The sequence below is a fragment of the Ruditapes philippinarum genome, unplaced genomic scaffold (genome assembly GCF_026571515.1).
Source record: "Ruditapes philippinarum isolate M1 unplaced genomic scaffold, ASM2657151v2 ctg14674_1_1_1_1, whole genome shotgun sequence".
NCBI classification, from domain to species: domain Eukaryota; kingdom Metazoa; phylum Mollusca; class Bivalvia; order Venerida; family Veneridae; genus Ruditapes; species Ruditapes philippinarum.
This window is the reverse complement of record NW_026855431.1, coordinates 65,236-84,073: the sequence shown is the minus strand read 5'-3', so window position 1 is coordinate 84,073 and position 18,838 is coordinate 65,236. Positions and strand designations below refer to the sequence as shown.

The 18,838-nt window shown below is 32.2% G+C and overlaps 1 protein-coding gene and 1 long non-coding RNA gene across 2 annotated transcripts; one reads left to right on the top strand and one right to left on the bottom strand.

Annotated features, from left to right (window-relative positions):
• Positions 1-3,843: 3,843 nt before the first annotated feature.
• LOC132743316 (uncharacterized) lies at positions 3,844-8,876 on the bottom strand. The gene is made up of 7 exons (XM_060731852.1): positions 8,708-8,876; positions 7,222-7,301; positions 6,344-6,397; positions 5,871-5,963; positions 5,161-5,253; positions 4,603-4,689; positions 3,844-4,139 (listed from the first exon to the last, which is right to left on the bottom strand). The coding sequence occupies exons 1-7, from the start codon at positions 8,842-8,844 to the stop codon at positions 3,961-3,963; spliced, it is 723 nt and encodes a 240-aa protein (XP_060587835.1). The 5' UTR covers positions 8,845-8,876; the 3' UTR covers positions 3,844-3,960.
• Positions 8,877-9,064: 188 nt separating this feature from the next.
• LOC132743317 (uncharacterized) lies at positions 9,065-13,587 on the top strand. Its single transcript, XR_009627561.1, has 2 exons — positions 9,065-9,205; positions 12,593-13,587. It is a non-coding gene; the product is annotated as an uncharacterized LOC132743317 (long non-coding RNA).
• Positions 13,588-18,838: the final 5,251 nt, after the last annotated feature.

Genomic DNA, 18,838 nt, shown 5'->3' with positions numbered 1-18,838 from the left:
TTGTGACCACTATAGTGTTAACAAGCTTATTGTTGACGGACAACGGATAGGAGCTGATCACAATAGCTCATTCTGATCTCTCGGATCGGGTGGGCTAATAATGCACAAAACATTTTCTTGTTACCATTAGTTTCTATGTTTTTTTTATTATATCAATGAGACTCTTGAAAAGAGTAACTTTTTCATTGTGCATCTTCTGGGCTAATTCCAAACGTTCTTTTTCTCTTTTCTCCTCTTGCTCTCCATACTGTTTAAGAAACTGCATTACATGAGCTGCAGAGCTTTCACTTTTTTCTTTTACGTGGTGGCTCACCTGAGTCAGATATGTCTTCAGGCTCCTCAGTGTTGCCACCTGAAGAGGTTGATGGATTATTTTCTAATGATGACATAACAAAGGATGGTTTTGTGTCATGTCTATCTAAGAGCAGTTCATCCCCAGCAAACACGTGACGTTAAAATAACGTCGGATTGTCGTTAGATTTTGGTCGCGACGTCGGCGACCAAAATACGACGTGAATAGGACGTCCAAAAACCGATGTCTATTAGACGTTTCTTTTTAACGTTGAAATAACGTCAGGTTCTGGTCGGTAACCTGACAGTAAGTAAACAAATAACAAAAATAAAATCCTAATTCGCTGTTGTAATCATTTAAGCTTTTTTTCAAATGTTATTTGGCATAAGGGGTATATAATTATACAGGTGCCTTTCCAAGGCTAAATGCGCGGTACTGCGATCTAATAAAATATACAGGTGGCGCTGTTTTCATGTTATTGTCTTGAAATCTATTTATAGCCATAGATCTGTTCATTTAACGTTTTATTATCATTTCTGGTATTATTTGTTTCACAATAACAAGCTTTAATGTTGTTTTAATACTATTAAATCATAGTGACTGAAAACGAAAAGGAAAGAAAGCATAATTATATAATTCGAATCTACTAGCTGGCACTGATGGAAAATTTAAATGTGTATGTTTTTTGGCGGCCGGCAGCGTGACAGTTCAGGATTTGGGATGCATTGATTTAGTGGATATTCTGGATTTTTTTGAAAAAGGTCAGTTCAATTTATTTATATGTTGTATTTTATAAATAAATGCATGTTTGAAAGCAGTTTAAACTTAAACTATTATTATATAAACTGTTGAAGCAAAATGTTACACATTTTCGCGATGATGTCTGTTCATAAATCATTTTCAAATTTTGGCATGTTTTGACTTAGCTCTTTTTTATATACGTAAAGAGTTAATAATGTGTCTTTCAGCAGTGCTAAATGTTCATATCCTTGTTAAATTGTGATGTTTTTGTCTGTTACAATCAGTGAAATGAGAATGAATTTAGACAGATTTCGAGTCATTTCGTACCCAAAACGTTTCGGCCCCAAATTACCCAAGACGTTTCGGCCCCAGATGTTTCGGGCTTTTTCCAAATCGGACCCATTAATACAGAATATGTTTATTTTTTCATACAAGAATTTTAATATCGTTCTAATAAATAAAAGGAATATGAATGGAAGAGCTAGCTGATTGATTGTTTAATAATGACTTTTAATAAAATAATGCAACATTAAACTAGAAAGAAAAAAATAATAAAAACAATCAGAACAGAATATAAACCACATAGTAATAAAATACATTTATTACCAACAATAACTAAAAATCTTTAATTTGAAAAATTAAAGACTTACATGACTATCTTATTAATTACATAAGGAGAGTGTGATTTTCATTTCAGGTGGACATACTCTAAAAGGTTGGAGGGACAGGAATACGGGATAGTGTTAAAAGAAACAAGACAAAGTAAGATTTCTGTAAATTTCATTACATACTATAATACATACTAACCTGGAGTTTTAAAGCGGCCTTCAGATTATCTAAAGGTTAGATAAGTTATCTTTAGATTAATAATTTCAAATAAGTGTAAAATCAAAGGAATTACGTTGTGTATCATTAGATCTAAATAAGAATAATAGAGTGAGATTTATTTGTGATTCATTCTGAACATGCTCAACTCTTCCCTTAAAAGATTCAGTTAATAGATTCATATTTGAATTATTCAATGTTTCTAACAATATAACCAATTAAAGATCTTAAAAAGTTTGAATATATTCAATTATCATTGATGAATCATTAACAGATCAACAAAAATATTGTCAGGTACATATACATACATCCCATCGCAACTTCTAACTTTTAAATATTTTCAATTCAGGTTGATGGCAAATGAGCTGCTGGTCAAATTTATAACAAAAGATGTCTTTTAGATCAACAACATTGATTGATAACAGGTACATAATTTTAGAAAACATGAAGAACTGTTTTAAAGTCTACTCTTAAAGAAAAATAATGACTCCTTTGTGCATGGTTTCCATTTTCTTTAAGCACAATTGTTTGTTTTATTTTTAAATCAAAAGTATTTTGTTCAAACTTGTAATTCATATTATTTATTATTAAATTTGAAGAGCATTTAAAAAGGGAAGGTTAATTTAATACTTGCTCAGTTTTTGTCCTTTTTATTTTCAGTATTTATGTTTACTTTTAATTTTCGTTAAATTTCACTTGTAAAAAGCTAGCAAAGATGTTCAGTAAGTTAAGAATACTATCAAAATAGGCAGAAATTTCTTAAGGGCAGATTACCATGAAAAACATTTTGCTTGTTATTTTCCCATTTTTTTTCTAAAATATTTTGTATTTGTTTTTTTTTCAGTGAAATGATACCACAAACGCCATTGGACATTGTTTAAGATATGCCCTTGACGGACATGGGGATGTTGGGAGAAAGAGTCACATACCTTAAAGCAGCACACCTACAAATTCATGCGATTTTCATGAAATTTTTTGACACATATTTAAAAGAATAACTTTGTGAAGTAACCAAAAGGAAGAAAATGATACATAATTATCAATGGAAGTTATCAAAAAGTGGTAAAAATATGCAAAAAGCACTTAATGTGTTAGTAACGCAGTAGAAATATAGTTAAAATAATGAAATATCAGTCATTAATTGCACAAACGTGAGTTTAAAACAGGTATAGTATTACTTGAATCTTTTTACTTTTCCTAAAATTCTAATATTTCTATTGTTTTGTTTGATAAGGCAAACTTTGTTTAAATGTACATAAATTGTTATGTTCTTTAATATTTGTACATAATTATGTTTTCTTAATTTCATTTATGAAATTGTTTTTGTAATACTTTCTGTAGTGTTTTGTTATTAACTTATTTTATGTTTTATTATGTATAATTTGTAGAAGGTATTTAGCCTTGCAGATTTTACTAAAAATGTATGTATCAGATATGAATTGCAACTTTTATTTTAAATAAAAAAAATAAAAACAAAATTTTGGTTTTAGTTTTTGGTAATACATTTCATTGGAGTGGAAGTTACTTGATAGAATGAGGTAAATAAAATTTTATCAAATCAGGATTGGCAAGAAAATATTTATAAAATTGTAAAACAAGAAAGATTAGGAAACTGATCAGATTGAGGCTAGAAACGGTTAAATAATGGTCAGAAAATGGTCAGACTAAGGTCGGAAAATGGTTAGATTGAGGTCAGAAACTGGTTAGATAATGGTCAGATTTAGGTCGGAAAATGGTCAGATTTAAGTCGGGAAATGGTCTAATTGAGGTCAGAAACTGGTTAGATAATGGTCAGATTTAGGTCGGAATTTGGTCAGATTTAGGTCGGAAAAAGTAAAAACTGGTTAGATTCCGACGTTTACCTGACGTCAGATAATTACGTCAAAAAAACTTTCAAATCCGACCGTTTTTCCGACCGTCATCCGACGTCAGAACCTGACTTAAATCTGACGTCGGTCTGACGTCTTGTGTTTGCTGGGTCTAATGCTTCTTCAAATTCAAATGTCTTTCTTTGTCTTCCAGAGGTATTGTTGTGATCTTTTACCCTTCTATAAGCTGATAGCAGTGTTTTCCATCTTCCCTCGACTTGTTTCGTTGTATAACTATAGCCCTTGCTGTTTATCCTTCGTAATTTGCTCCCACAAAGTTCTCTTTTTTATTACAGGATTCTGAAATTTATCATGGTTTTGTTTGTACAGCTCTGTCAAAAGTTTACTTTGCGATCTCGTCCAAGAACTTGAAAAATTCTCAGTTTCCGGGCTTCCTTTCTCAGACAGTGGCTCTGAAAATAAACAACGTTAAAATCATACTTTGTGAATGTTTTGCAGTGGGCCTAAAAATAAACAACATTAAAATCATATCATGTGAATGTTTTACTGAACTGAATGTTTTAATTAACAAAAGCTGCCAGTTAGACACATATCAAACTATTCTTATTCACTGTCAATTGGAATAGTGGTGATGCCAGTGTTTTCTGCAGCCTTTCAATCAAATATGACAGTCGTTTATAATTGTTTTGGCATTTGTTGCGCAACATCCTACATTGCGTTTCTTGATTTGCATTTTGCATGAACAATTTGTGATCAATGAGCATCTGTTTTCAGAGATAGCTTACAAACAGTCATTTGAGGGGATCATTATATTAGAGGTCAATGCTCTGCGTTCCGGAAGTCGGGTGCTCTGCTGACCAAGCTAACAGACGTATTAAAGGGGATAAGGTTTTCTACAAAAGGTTCCCAACACACCTTGTTCCACCTGTGAAGTCTGAGGCTCAGGCACCGGAACAGCACTTGCACCTAATGAGAAATCTTGAGCCCCTGTACTCGAGTTTCCTGAAAATAATACACAAATTATGGGTGTTGTTGTAAAGAAAGAAAACATACAACACAAAAAAGTTTTTTGTCTGATATTACTTTAACCCTGAATCACCAAAATCATGGTTTTTCTGAGTGACATTATCCAGTATCAATATAGCTAAAGGTGTGCACAAGTGATATATGTATATAATCTTATCTCCAGACTGTTGACTGTTGTGTTTTGTTAGAATTAACACTGTTTACCAATAGAAGATGTTAATGCTTGCTCTAGGGAGGCACCATAGTCTATAGGACAGGCGAAAGACGCTGGATCCAGAGGTCATGGGTTCCAATTGCCGTAAAATGTATTATGAATCACAATGGGAGTGCTTTACTTAGCGTGTGGAATAATCGTTAATCAGTGGACTGGAAGTCCAATGCTCTACAAACTTATCTAAACCTAGTATAAAGGGTTCTCAAGTTTTCTAAGCAAACTTCACAACCAACCTAATTCCTTCTGCGAAGCCACAGACATAGGTGCTGGCTCACCAATACCACAACTGACACCTGACGAATCTTTGGTCAATGTACACTGGTTTCCTGAAGAAAAAAAAAACAACGTAACAATATACAAATCATAACAACTAGGGCTGTCATTGATGTGTTACAGGGTCATTTTTAGCATATTCCCCGTTATTATTCCCCATATTCTTCGCTACCTGTTCCTGTAACTTGATAATTGTTTCTGTACCGTTTGTACGGCTTTTATCGTTATTTTCTTGTCACGTTATCAGTCACGTGATCACTCTATTCTATGATGTCATGGTTGTTTGTGTATGATATTAAGATTATGATATATAGTTGTTTTCATTGTTCTATGCATTGTATGTATGTTATAAATTTAACCTTATAAGAAATATGTTATGTTTAATTTATTTGCAGAGCCTATGTGAAGTGTAAAGTGGATTTACTATGTCTCTACACCTAGATGCAATAAAGTCTTAAAGAATACAGTGATTGAACTCTGTCTTTGTTTTATTATTAATATTATGGAACAAAGCCCGGTAACAGATGGACAATTTTGTATCGATATATCGAGAGACAAATATCGTGTGGAATATTCGTTAATCAGTGGACTGGAAGTCCAATGCTCTACAAACTTGTCTAAACCTAGTATAAAGGGTTCTCAAGTTTTCTAAGCAAACTTCACAACCAACCTAATTCCTTCTGCGAAGCCACAGACATAGGTGCTGGCTCACCAATACCACAACTGACACCTGACGAATCTTTGGTCAATGTACACTGGTTTCCTGAAGAAAAAAAAAACGTAACAATATACAAATCATAACAACTAGGGCTGTCATTGATGGACAATTTTGTATCGATATATCGAGAGACAAATAAATTTTAGCTTGTATCGAATTCGATATTTGAAAATCTGTATTGATATTGTATCTGATGATCAATATCGATGATATATCGCTATGGCGATAATCAATGACAGCTCTAATAACAACACGTATATGTTATCCAAAAAGAAAACACATGTCTGCCCCTTTTCCCAAACCCCTGCACCTGAATTTATCAGCATTTTCATCCAAGGATTGTAAATGGTAAATAAAATTATTTAACCTTGCATGATTTAAGACCATAAATTATTGAAATATCGAAAAATAAATATTTGACAAACCTTTCTTTAGCAGAGTGGCCACATATTCATAAGCATGGTGTCTTGTGAGAGGATCTGAAAAGATATTGTTGAAACTTATATGCATACCAGTACTTTAAATAAAAATCCCTGAACTTTAAGTTTAACAATTACTTTCCCAAAAGCCACTAAATTTAACTGGCTGATTCAGTTAGCAGTTTGTTCTAATAGGCATTGAACAAATTGTTTGAAATATACCAGTAAATACACAAAAATCAGGGCCTATTTGGCTTACTTTAAACTAATATTGATGGTCATTATAGAAATTAATGAAAGTCTTTATTAGTAATATATTCATATTAAGTTAGAACCGAATGAAAAGATAATATTCAAATAATGTCAAGTGAAAAATGTACCGTAAACAGTAAAATAGCCTCACACTGTGACAGTGTGACTGTACTTTTCTCCATTAGTTACATTACACATGCTTTAACATGTTATGACACTGCACAGAGTGAGACACACAAAACTAGACTGAAAACCATATTGTTTACAATGAATACAGTACTATTTTTCAAATTTAATTTATGCATATAGACCTTCTTTATATTCTACCAACATTCCGGTATATTCCATTCACATGTAGTTGTGTAGTAAATGACAAACCCCTATATCACTTAAGTGTCTGTGTTCCATACACCCACCACATTAACTTCTGTTAAACAAAATGATTTTAGCATGGACTTTAATACTAAGTTGTCTCAAATTACATCAATCAAATCAGATGACTGGTTCATCTCTTGCGTTTCCTACCACTACCAGTACAGATGCATAGCAAGCATTTTCAGGTAGTAGAGAACCAACTTGAAACTTAAAAGCATATGTTAAATCACATGTTCTGCCTCCTTTACACAACATACCATTTGAATTCAAGACTTCCACAAGTGATTGGTCTGCTGTAATCTGGTGCTGAACACCATCGATGTAGACCAAGAATGTACTGAAAGTATTAAGAAAAGAAATAAATAAATATCTAACAGTGCTTAAACACGGCATCACGAAATACGCAAATACACCCAAATATAGCAACATTCATTTTTGTTTGTATAAAATATAAGTTATATCGAGAAAATGAATTAATATAAATAAAATATGACATAGCCTGCTATAACTTTAATTCATTCCATTGAAATGGGCAATTCAGATATTGTAAGAAAAAAAAATGTGACATTTGCTTTTCTGGGTTTATTTATGAATAATATACTTGCAATATTTAAGGAAAAGATATGATAATATTTGTTGTCTACATCGTCCATCATTAAGGAAAGTTTGCATTATTAAATTATTTTTCCTTTTCATCGTTTTTTTTTAATATTCTTTTTTATTATTTATTTATTCCCCTCCGATCATTATTTATTCGATCCATGTGCTTAATTAACAGATTCAACAATTCATCTTTCATACAAATTATAAGCATGAAAATTAAGGACGTTATAACATGCAACTTTGACACTTAATTTTATTAAGACAGATTATACAACGTTTACTCGTATTCATTCTTTGTGTGTGCAAAATTGCGGAGCATCTTTATTAAAGTGAACACACTAGGACAAATGCGGAGATTTGATTAAAATCGTCGTTTAAAGACACAAAATAACATATGCATTTTCGACTTCAATATAATTTTGAAAAGTGCCGTACGGCTAGCCAATACAGTGTGTCCAGGCTAATCGTACGTGACTCACGTACAGCTAGAACTTTTGGCTAGCCGTACGGGCCCGTACGGCAAGCCACTTCCATTATTTTTTTCTAAATTTAATAGCCTTAATGGATTATACAGTATTTTGATAGGCCCTATATTTAAAAGGTGATAGGGGAATGTATACTTTGGTACAGTATGTTTAAAGTGTACATTGTATACATGTACTTGAAGTCTTCATACTTAAAATAGCACTTTTTTAGTATAAAAAATTTCTTTTTGCGTATTTTGGGCCATATGTGTGTGTATTTGGCCCACGGCCATGTGCTGCCCGATTAAACAACGTCACCATAGGTTTTTCTTTTGATCACATCATTTTCTTAATTGCAAATAAGTGTTTTCTACAGACAATAAAAGCTTAAATAATATCATAATCTCATAAAATGTCTTGTCAATGCCGGTAATTCAGTTACGGGGCGGTTTTTCCTCGACACCGTCCGAAATGCGTACAGTATCCCAATATGGCACCCCCAATATAAGGTTAGTTCAAATCATCTGTTATGTCAGCGTTCTAAACACACAAAATGCAATTTTAAACACGGAGGAACAATAATATGAATGTTTTGCATTAAGTGGCACCAAATATACTATAATGAATAACTATTCATTCTGAAAAACACTATTTCTTAATTCCTCATTTTACTTACATCTCCTTGTCGGCCATCCTCTTTTTATCACGTGATTCAAATCTCTTCTGGCTCTTCCAAATATCGAGTGGAAGAGATGGAAGAGCTTCTAAAAATAGAAGACGCTCAATCGAACACTTTGGAAGAGCTCTTCTCATTCCGGTAGCTCTTCCGTGTGCCCAAACGAACCGGCCATTACTAAGTTATTGTTAAAAGTAATACAAACAAAAAACAAACTTAACACAGAGCTTGGAAAATAATTAGTCGTAATTAGTCGTGTACAGATGTACATGTGTTTGATTTATTTTATAGTATTACTGATACAGACTGGTGTGTGCAGCTATGTCTATAGACAGATAGACGAACACGTGAAAACGCGAATCGTGCTGTATTACTTCCAGAGCAAAGGTATATCAAGGAAGGAACCGGTTGATGTTATGGACTGATGGATAGCGGCATGGCATGGTTCAAGGTGCTGATGGGAAATGACTTTCCTAATTCACGCTATTCATGTAAAAGGTAATTATTTGCATTGATCTTTAATATTAACTTGATTTTTTGGATAGATTATCAAGTAGAAATATTTCTTTCATGCACGAGTTGTATAGTAATTGAGTGTGAAGTTGGCAGCCTAGCGGCCCAGTGGCCTAGTAGCGGCTCAGCGGCCTAGCGGCGTGAAGTTGGCGGCACAGTGGCCTGAACTTAGTGTTGTAGAAATTTGTCGACTCATAGTTAATTTTGAAGTCATTTTAAAGTTACATTAAAGAAAGAAAGAAAAAATACATATTCATAAAGAATAGCCTGGCAACCTAAAATTTTACAGTTGTAGAAATTTTATAAAAACAATAAAAACGGCACATTGTGAAGTTCTTTAGACAATTCTTGATATTAAAGCAGCACGCCTCCAAATTCACGCTAAGTTTCATGATTTTTTTTATTTAAATTTATTTGAATGTATAATATTGTGAAATAACCAAAAGGAAGCAATTTGCACATTATCAATAGCATCTACAACCCACGCAAATTACCAAAAGTTGTCAAAATATGCATAAATAGTCCTTACTGCATTAGAACATGTAACGCAGTAGAAATCTAGTTGTAAATATTGAAAAATCAGTCATTAATCGCACATTACATGTAAAATATTACTTGAATCTTGAATCATTCTACTTTTCCTAAAATCATAGTACATATTTCTCAAGTTAGATTTTATTGAAATATTTTGACTCATCTGGAGGCATGCAGCTTAAAAAGATATATAAAACAAACAAGGAATCATAAAAGAACTTTTTGATTGTTTTATCATTTTTGTGAAGTTTGCGGCCTAGCGGCCTGTCGGACTAAACTTTGACAGGCCACTCAAACCAATTTGTTGTTTCTTATATGACTTTCCTCCTATTTTAACATCCGTAAAACAAGTTTTTTTCATGTTTAACAGTGTCAAATTCTAAACATTAATTAAATATGCCGTTTTATTAGTTATAATCCAAAGTTTCTCTAAAGTATTTAAATTGTTTGATATTGTTAACGAATTAAAGAGAAGTTGAAATTGTCTATCATATTTGTTAATGAATTAAGCAATACATAATAAACAACGGCCAATTATCTTTAAATAATAAGAAATTGAAAATTCTACTTCCTTCAATATATGTATATAAAAGATAAAGGATTCGAACCGACGACCTGGTTTGTAGTGTCTTTGGTCTGTTTAAAGGCACCTCAATTTTCCATGTTTTGCGGGAAGTGACCTTATTTAAAGTGCTACGTTGTGTTTGTTTCCCTTTAGAAATCTTTAGCTAATAGTCTCTTTATCTAAGTTACTTCATTTTATTTTCCCGTTTGATCGTTTTACTGCCTATGTATTTTGATGACCAAAACCGTTTTATTTGAAAAGGTCAATGGTTCTAGCAAGCAAATCTTTTTTCCCAGAGATTGTCCCCAAACATATGCTGTACTGTGCGGCTGCATAGCATCAATCGGCATGCTACAACGAATGTATATCGTTTATGAAGGAAAGGCGGGAGAAACGATTGTTTTTTTTTATAATTTTAAATGTCCGCGTCGTGAGCAAAAAAATAAAAAAAAAAAAAAAAAAAAAGTTGCAAAATGGTTTTGGCACATCTAGTTATAAGTATTTATTTTCTAAAAGTCATGATACCGCAGCAGTATCTTTGTGCTCACTTTTTCCTAGGTTAACCGTTTGTAACAGCACCTTGCGTTCGGCGGTTATCTCTTATATTGGTGTTATTGGGCGTGCGCCCTTAACCGTTAGAGGGGGCCTGTGACCGTGCGGTCGGCCATTTAGCTGTCCATAATTTTGCCTGTGTCTTATTTAGACAGGGCTGCAAAAAATCAACTTGCCGGCCGACGCCTTTAAGTGGCTAGTCGAAAGTTGAATAAGCAGTGTTTGATATGTACGTGTAGGTCCGTACATATCGCTTTATCGCCGCGTTGTCTTTGCTACATACCTCTAACACCCGGCTTTGTTGAAACAGACATGTAAGTCCCCCTGTCCTACCGGTCTGAAGCTTAGCTCAGGCTTTTTTATGGATTGCGATGTATATTATATTAGCAATATTTGCTAAGATTCCAACCCCCTTTTTTGTTTTTAAATTTCCTTATTTTATTAAAAATGTGTACATGTACTTCTCTCGCTTTTCCTTCATTTTCACTGATGCATATTTCAGTGTAGTCGAGATCAGACTGGTATCCAATAAACATTTTTACCATTTCAGCGCAGGAGTTATGAAAATAATTAACAAATAACTACTTAGGAAAACCCAATGCATCAACTGTATCAAATCTTTACATTTTCCTTTCGCAAATACGTGCATTCACTATGAAAATCATTAGTGGCGAATTTCATTTCTTGAAATATTAAGTGGCCCTCAACACACAAAATGTGCATTTCGGTATTTGATAAAAATGTTGTCGTCAAGAAATATTTCATTGATAGAGATTTAATGGGAGCAATTTGCCCCGATTTCTCTTTAGCTTTGTTATTGTTTTACTCTTGTAAAATGCCACGCCGCTTTATATTCTTAATCGTTGACCTCTTAGCGGCAAGTCCAAGCAGAGTTTAGCATTTTCAGAGCTTATTATCATAGTTTACAGCACTTTGCGTTGCTATGTAGCTTTCCATGCATTTAGCTGGGAGCTGTCTTTCATATTTTTCTCATTCATTTCATATTTTTTGAAGATGATATTTGTTTTCATCAAAATGCACGATAAAGTCACGGCCTTATTCCAATCATTCTGTGTTCTGTTATTTTATTCACAATTGACTATTTATAAAACAGTTATGTTTTCTTCTGGGAAATACAACTATTTGTATAAGAAGTGTTGCGCAGTTCCAGACGTTGCTATATCTGCTATGTAAAGATATATGCATGATCTTTGGTTCTACCGTTTTATTAGCTTAGAAATGCTACTATTGGTTCTACATTCATACGTATCTGCTATATATTGTTTTGTTCATTTATAAAGAAATTGCGTCATCTTAGACCCCATATCTTTCAACGAAAGGTATCCCAGCAATAACTAAAGTTCCGTCTGCTTTCGAACCTTGTCACTGGAAAACTACTTAGTAGTAAGAATACCCGTAAATAAATTAAGTAGATTTATCTTCTTTTGAGAAATAAATCCCGTTTAATTTTTGACGGGTGCATATGTGTAATTGCCTCAAAACTCATCCGTGTGAAACGGTAAAACATTCTGATAAAACTGGTTTTCGTAAGTTTACCAAGCACGAGTTTTTCGTGCGTACATTGTAAAGGCTGCGCATTTAAAGTTTAAAATTTGACGAGGAAACATCGCTTATTAAAATCCCACCCTCCCTTCCCATGTGTTATTTCTATTTCAATTTTACATAAACATGTTCTGCTGCCGAGTGTTTATATTTTTCAGCTTGAATCCAGCCGGGTTTTCATAACTTCCTGTTCAGCCATGTCATGCCGCTCCATCGACACGTGTGCTTGAATTTGATGTCCAGTAATTACAGTCTACAAAAAACATTTCATCCCACGCATTTAGTGTTTGAAATGTGTTGATGTGTTGACACTCAAAGTTATAATTTGATGCTCTACGTCTGATTACAACAAACTTTCAAATTGTTGTAAAAATAAACAGTTGTAATTTGGAACATTACTCAATACTTAAAATTATTTTATAAAATATTTATCAGTATTAACAATGATTATTTGAGCTAAATGATTAAAATGGTACCTTTTTATATATTCTAATGCTTAAATGAATTTGCAAGGATGCGACCCGACATTTTTGTGGTATGACATTGACAAACGGGTACAGGTTTCCAATTTTTCCCACTGGGTTTTATTTGGTTTTTCCTGGGCGAGTCGACCACAATTTGCAAGTTTCATGGTATAGGAAATCAAAAATGTTTTTATTTTACTGTTTTCACATACCTAACTTTATTGATCATATCTGAAAACTAGAATATATCTTTCATAATGCAAATACGTTTTAATAATTGATACATTAGTGTGTTAAATCCAGTCGTGACTTTATATAGTATTACTGTAACTTCTCCAAGTCAAATTGTATTCAAGACTTTTCATTTTCATTGCAAATATCTCATTGATACGAGATTTAATGGGAGCAATTTGCCCCGATTTCTCTTTAGCTTTGTTATTGTTTTACTCTTGTAAAATGCCACGCCGCTTTATATTCTTAATCGTTGACCTCTTAGCGGCAAGTCCAAGCAGAGTTTAGCATTTTCAGAGCTTATTATCATAGTTTACAGCACTTTGCGTTGCTATGTAGCTTTCCATGCATTTAGCTGGGAGCTGTCTTTCATATTTTTCTCATTCATTTCATATTTTTTGACGATGATATTTGTTTTCATCAAAATGCACAATAAAGTCACGGCCTTATTCCAATCATTCTGTGTTCTGTTATTTTATTCACAATTGACTATTTATAAAACAGTTATGTTTTCTTCTGGGAAATATAACTATTTGTATTAGAAGTGTTGCGCAGTTCCAGACGGTGCTATATCTGCTATGTAAAGATATATGCATGATCTTTGGTTCTACCGTTTTATTAGCTTAGAAATGCTACACTTGGTTCTACATTCATACGTATCTGCTATATATTGTTTTGTTCATTTATAAAGAAATTGCGTCATCTTAGACCCCATCTTTCAACGAAAGGTATCCCAGCAATAACTAAAGTTCCGTCTGCTTTCGAACCTTGTCGTTGGAAAACTACTTAGTAGTAAGAATACCCGTGAAAAAATTAATAAAATACTATATAAAATTTCCGTACTCTATATTGTATAACTAAACACGTGAAATGTTATTAAATATGTGACGAAATTTCGAAACAATCAATGCATTTGTGTTTTAAATACTGTTGTTAAAAGAATCAATTTCGAACCTCCCAAATAGTAGAGTTATAGTACCAATGTAAGTTTAGAAATCTGCAGGTCGTTCATGTATGAGAACATCAAAAGGTTCTAACTTCCTATCCGCCAATGTTAATTCGTCAATATTAATGGCTTGTTATTTAGGTTGCATTCATAACGGTTCCACTGCCGGAAATATCGGACACACAAACAGTGTTTGTTTTTCGGAAAATTCTGCATTTATAATTAGGCAGAGAAAATACTTATGCGACAATAAACAGAATTCATTACACCAATTTACCATTTGAAAATACATAAAAAGTACGGCAAAATCCTTTGAATATAAGCACTATAATATTATCGTACATCTTTATTGACAAACGAATAAACACAAACAATACACCATTTTGCCATTATACTTCAATCTATTATATTGTTATTATTGCATACATTCATAGTTTTATTAGTAAAAAGCTAAATCACAAGTATGTCAAACACGTGAACTAAAACACACGAATGCCAAACATGTTAACGGTTCAGTACATAAATTTTTAATCATATCTTTAACCCTTTCACTGCCATAGGGACGTCATATGCCGTCCCTATTATTTTCGGCGTATTTGCCATATGGATGGCTTTTGCGGTTTCTATAATAATAATAATAATTATTATAATAATTATAATAATAATAATAATTAAAAATATATAGATAATTATAAAATCGACAATAATTATTATATATTAGCAGATTTGGAAACATATAATGTATAATTATTATAACAGTAATAATCATATAATAATTATTATATTAATTAATAATATAGTTATTTCTTAGAAAACCTTCTGGCAAATAGGTGCTCAATAAATAAATAACCCTCTGGCAGCGAAAGGGTTAAATTCAAATTGCAGAATAAGTTGCATAAAGTACACTTAAAGATGTCGAAAAGAAAAACTGTAGCTTGATTACAATAAGATTAATAAATGAGTCCTCTTATACATTATAAAACAATATATACAAGCCATAAAATGAAATGTAATTCACTAAACAAAACAAAGTACTAAAAACTGTTAAAACAGGACAGAGTGCTAATAAAGCACATATTGTTGAGTTATGAAAGCATGTTATAATAAAACTGAATAACTGACTATTTTATATGCAGATACTGGTTATCAAACTATATTGACACAAGAACAATAGCATGTGAATACTTATCAATGTTAGATTTAAGCAATAATACCCCATTTCTAACAAATATAATTGTATCATTTGGTCTATGCGCCAAGGAACACATTTACACGAAAGTAAGGGAAAGCACTAAAAATATTAAGAGTTTAATTCATATTATAACGTAAACAGTTATGTCCGTTTTTGAGTACCACTTTACAACAGTTTTCTACATTCTACTCCTGATGAAATACTACAGATATAACAATTCGTTTAAAACCAAAATACAAAAACAACAAAAAAGAAAAACAAAACAAGTCAATACCAACCCTCCATTAGGGAAAAAGGCATAAAAAATAAAAATAAATAAATAAACAACAACAAAGAAAAAATAATAATAAAATCCAGTATCCGTTTTACCAGTAAATGTTATTACAATTTTTCTCTACTGACCAATTGTACATACACCAGTCATTCAGTTGTTTATTGATATTTCTTTACCGTTTTTATTGCAAGCATTGTTGCAAGCCATACCATATAAATTAAATTAAGCTTTAAAAATGTTTACGGTATTTGTTATAAGGTATAAAACATAGTGTAGTTTAGGAAGGACCAAATGATATTCTACATAATGAATTAAACTTTGCAAAAATAAAACTGACAAATAAGTTTCATATTTTTTTAATAAATCGAAATAGTCATTTTTTTCTACGACCAACGGGATTGTTAACAGTATTTAAATCCTGATGAAGAACTAGATAGGTTCGAAACCGGTAGATCTCTATTAAAATTTTGTTCACATTTATCAGGTGATGACGTGTTGACGTGTGGTTTCTTTGATTTCTTCCTTTCATCCAATCATTTGATTGTACAAAATCATATTCAAGTCATATTCAACTTACAATTGACTTATATTGAACCACTGAAGGAAAAGTCATTCTTTGGTTCGCGGATGTAACAATAAATAGAACTTATCAATTTACTTATCAACTTATCAATTTTATTGAAAGTTCGACGGAATCATTTTAAAACTATAATACGATCATACATTTTTACTGAACGAACGCAGACGCTATAAAATTCAGTTTTTAATATGTTTTTATTAATATGTTTGAAATCACATGTAGGTATATGCAAAACTAAACTGAAAAAAGTGAAAGCTCAAAACTTACATGGCACCTCGCGTTTAACATTTACGAGTATACAGTTCATTTATAAAGTTTCACATCTGCACAAAATCTATTTATGCGACTCCTGTTTATGATTTTTCAAAAAAGTTGAAAATTCATCAATGATAAAAATATTATATAAAGTTAATAAGACTAAAAAAATTACCCACACTAATCCTATATACAATCTAAACAAGGCAGTCCAAAGGATAGCTATATCCCCCAACGCGATACTTAAGTAGCAATACAGCTAGCCATTATCTAGCACAGTTGAACGAGTTCTTATAGAACATTTTTATAAATTAAGATTTTAAAGCATGATCTGACTTCTGGTTTAAATCCAGAATGTCAAAGATTCAGGATACATTTAAATGAACAAATATGTCAAACTGATAATTTGAACCATTCCCTATCAGTAAACTAGTGAGCATAAAGTATGTCAAGTACAAGTACAGACGAGTAAATCTGAACAGTCCTGTGTGACAAAGTTAGCTTGAATGGTGCCATAATGTTAGAAGGGTGTTACATAAAATGCAAAATAAAAGAAAAAATAAAAACGCTGAGATTAAATAAATCCTTTTTTTTACTTTTTTGTCGAAAGGGAGCACATGTTGTTCCAATTGAAAAGTGCAAATTATGGCGATCACCCATGTATAATCAATATATTTTTAATTATCCCTTTCAGATCATTCGATTTTAGTGCTTCACTTGATACATATGAAAAATTCCTATTATTAAAGTATATATTGTAGACTTTTAACCCAATTGAAGTTCCTTTTAAATAATGGCAAACACAATGAAAGGAAGTTACAGTTCACACACTTTACTAACAAAACCATTAGACACATATACATGGTGATATTTTGTGCTCTGTGAAGGGAGGGGCAGAAAACAACAAACAAATACAACAACAAAAACCAAAAGTACAATCAACCCCCCCCCCTATAAAACCAAAAAGAAAAAAGAAAAAACAAAAAACAAAAAACAAACAATAACAACAGAAAAGACTTACCTTTGCAGAAGAATGTTAAAGCATATTTACCAGAATAAGCATGATGTAATGTAAATCAAATTAAACTTTTTGTTTTTTGTTTTTTGTTTTCTGCTCCAAGCAAAAAAATGTAACGCATTATAGTAAAAGTGCTTACTCGTGTCTGTTACTGTAGGGTGAACGTTTCGGTTATTTAAAATAGCGTTTTTCATGCATGCGTTTTTGTATGTCGTGCGCTCATATATCGTGCAACGTGCGTTTGATTAAACACTTTCTCAAGCGTGTATTGTTTACAAGCGTTTAAAGTTCATCGTTTTTCGTTTATCGTGCGTTTGAAAGAGTGCGATTGTTATCCCCAGAAACGTTTAGCGTGCGTCTGCGTTCGTCTGAACGTTAAAGTACCGTTCCTATTGAGAAGTTATATAATATCTTAAATAGAGCTCAAGTTGTTAAAAACTAATATGGTTACGATATTTTATTAAACATTTAGAAACGTTTCTAATATGCGTGCGATTTAGCGTGCATATATCGTTTAGCGTGCGTCTGCGTATTTCGTTTGGTAAAGCGCGCATAACGTTCGTTCGTATAGCGTGTAACGTGCGTGCGTTTATTCCAGAGCGTGCGTTTTTCGTGTAAACTGAAACGCTCACCCTACTCTATCTATCTGCTTGATCAAGCCTTCTAATATAATAATAAAAATAAAAATAATAATAATAATAAAAATAATAATGATAATAATAATAATACCGTAACGACAATTTTGAATGCCAAGTAAAAACGGCTTTAACTCTGAGCCGGTTATAAAGTAATATACCAAACACGATATATATAAAATTATGAATATCTAATTTATACAATGAGACAGTGTAGGAATTGACAAATAAAGTTAAAATAATATCATTATACTAATCTATAGATTGTATCGTCAGAGTTATGTCACTTTTCAAACTATTTTACATAGCTTGAACAAAACGTAAGTAACAAGCGATTGAACAGAAACACCATAATGATTATTTAAAAAAACAAGGTTTGTATAATCTTTGACTGTCAAGATTTTAAGAATATAAATTGTAACAATTATTAGACCATTATTGGACAATTAGGTACTCTTCAATCCTTCAACGCCTTAATCGTTCATAGACATGATCTGATGGTAGTTCACTTAGGCCTGATTCAGTGGATGGTATTTCACTTATATTAGATTCAGTAACATTGATGTACATTGGATCTCGTGTTATTGTCGATGTGGATGGATAGTTGCCCATTTCTGTTGAAGCCTTAGAACCTTTAAAAACCAAAATAAAATGAGGGAAAATTACAAACAAACAAAAAACCCAAACAAACAAACATTAAAATCAAAATATAAATAAACATATGTATAGCGAACAAACAAAATATTTTGTGAATTATATTTTCTACTGATATAATTCAAGTAGGTACATATAAAGTCATTGCCATCAAG

Coding starts and splice junctions, on each gene's coding strand:
- LOC132743316 (XM_060731852.1), bottom strand. CDS start 8,844: ATGAGAAGAGCTCTTCCAAAGTGTTCGATTGAGCGTCTTCTATTTTTA. Junction 5,964..6,343: donor GGCCACTCTGCTAAAGAAAG/GTTTGTCAAATA, acceptor TTTTTTCTTCAG/GAAACCAGTGTACATTGACC. Junction 4,690..5,160: donor GGCTTCGCAGAAGGAATTAG/GTTGGTTGTGAA, acceptor TATTATTTTCAG/GAAACTCGAGTACAGGGGCT.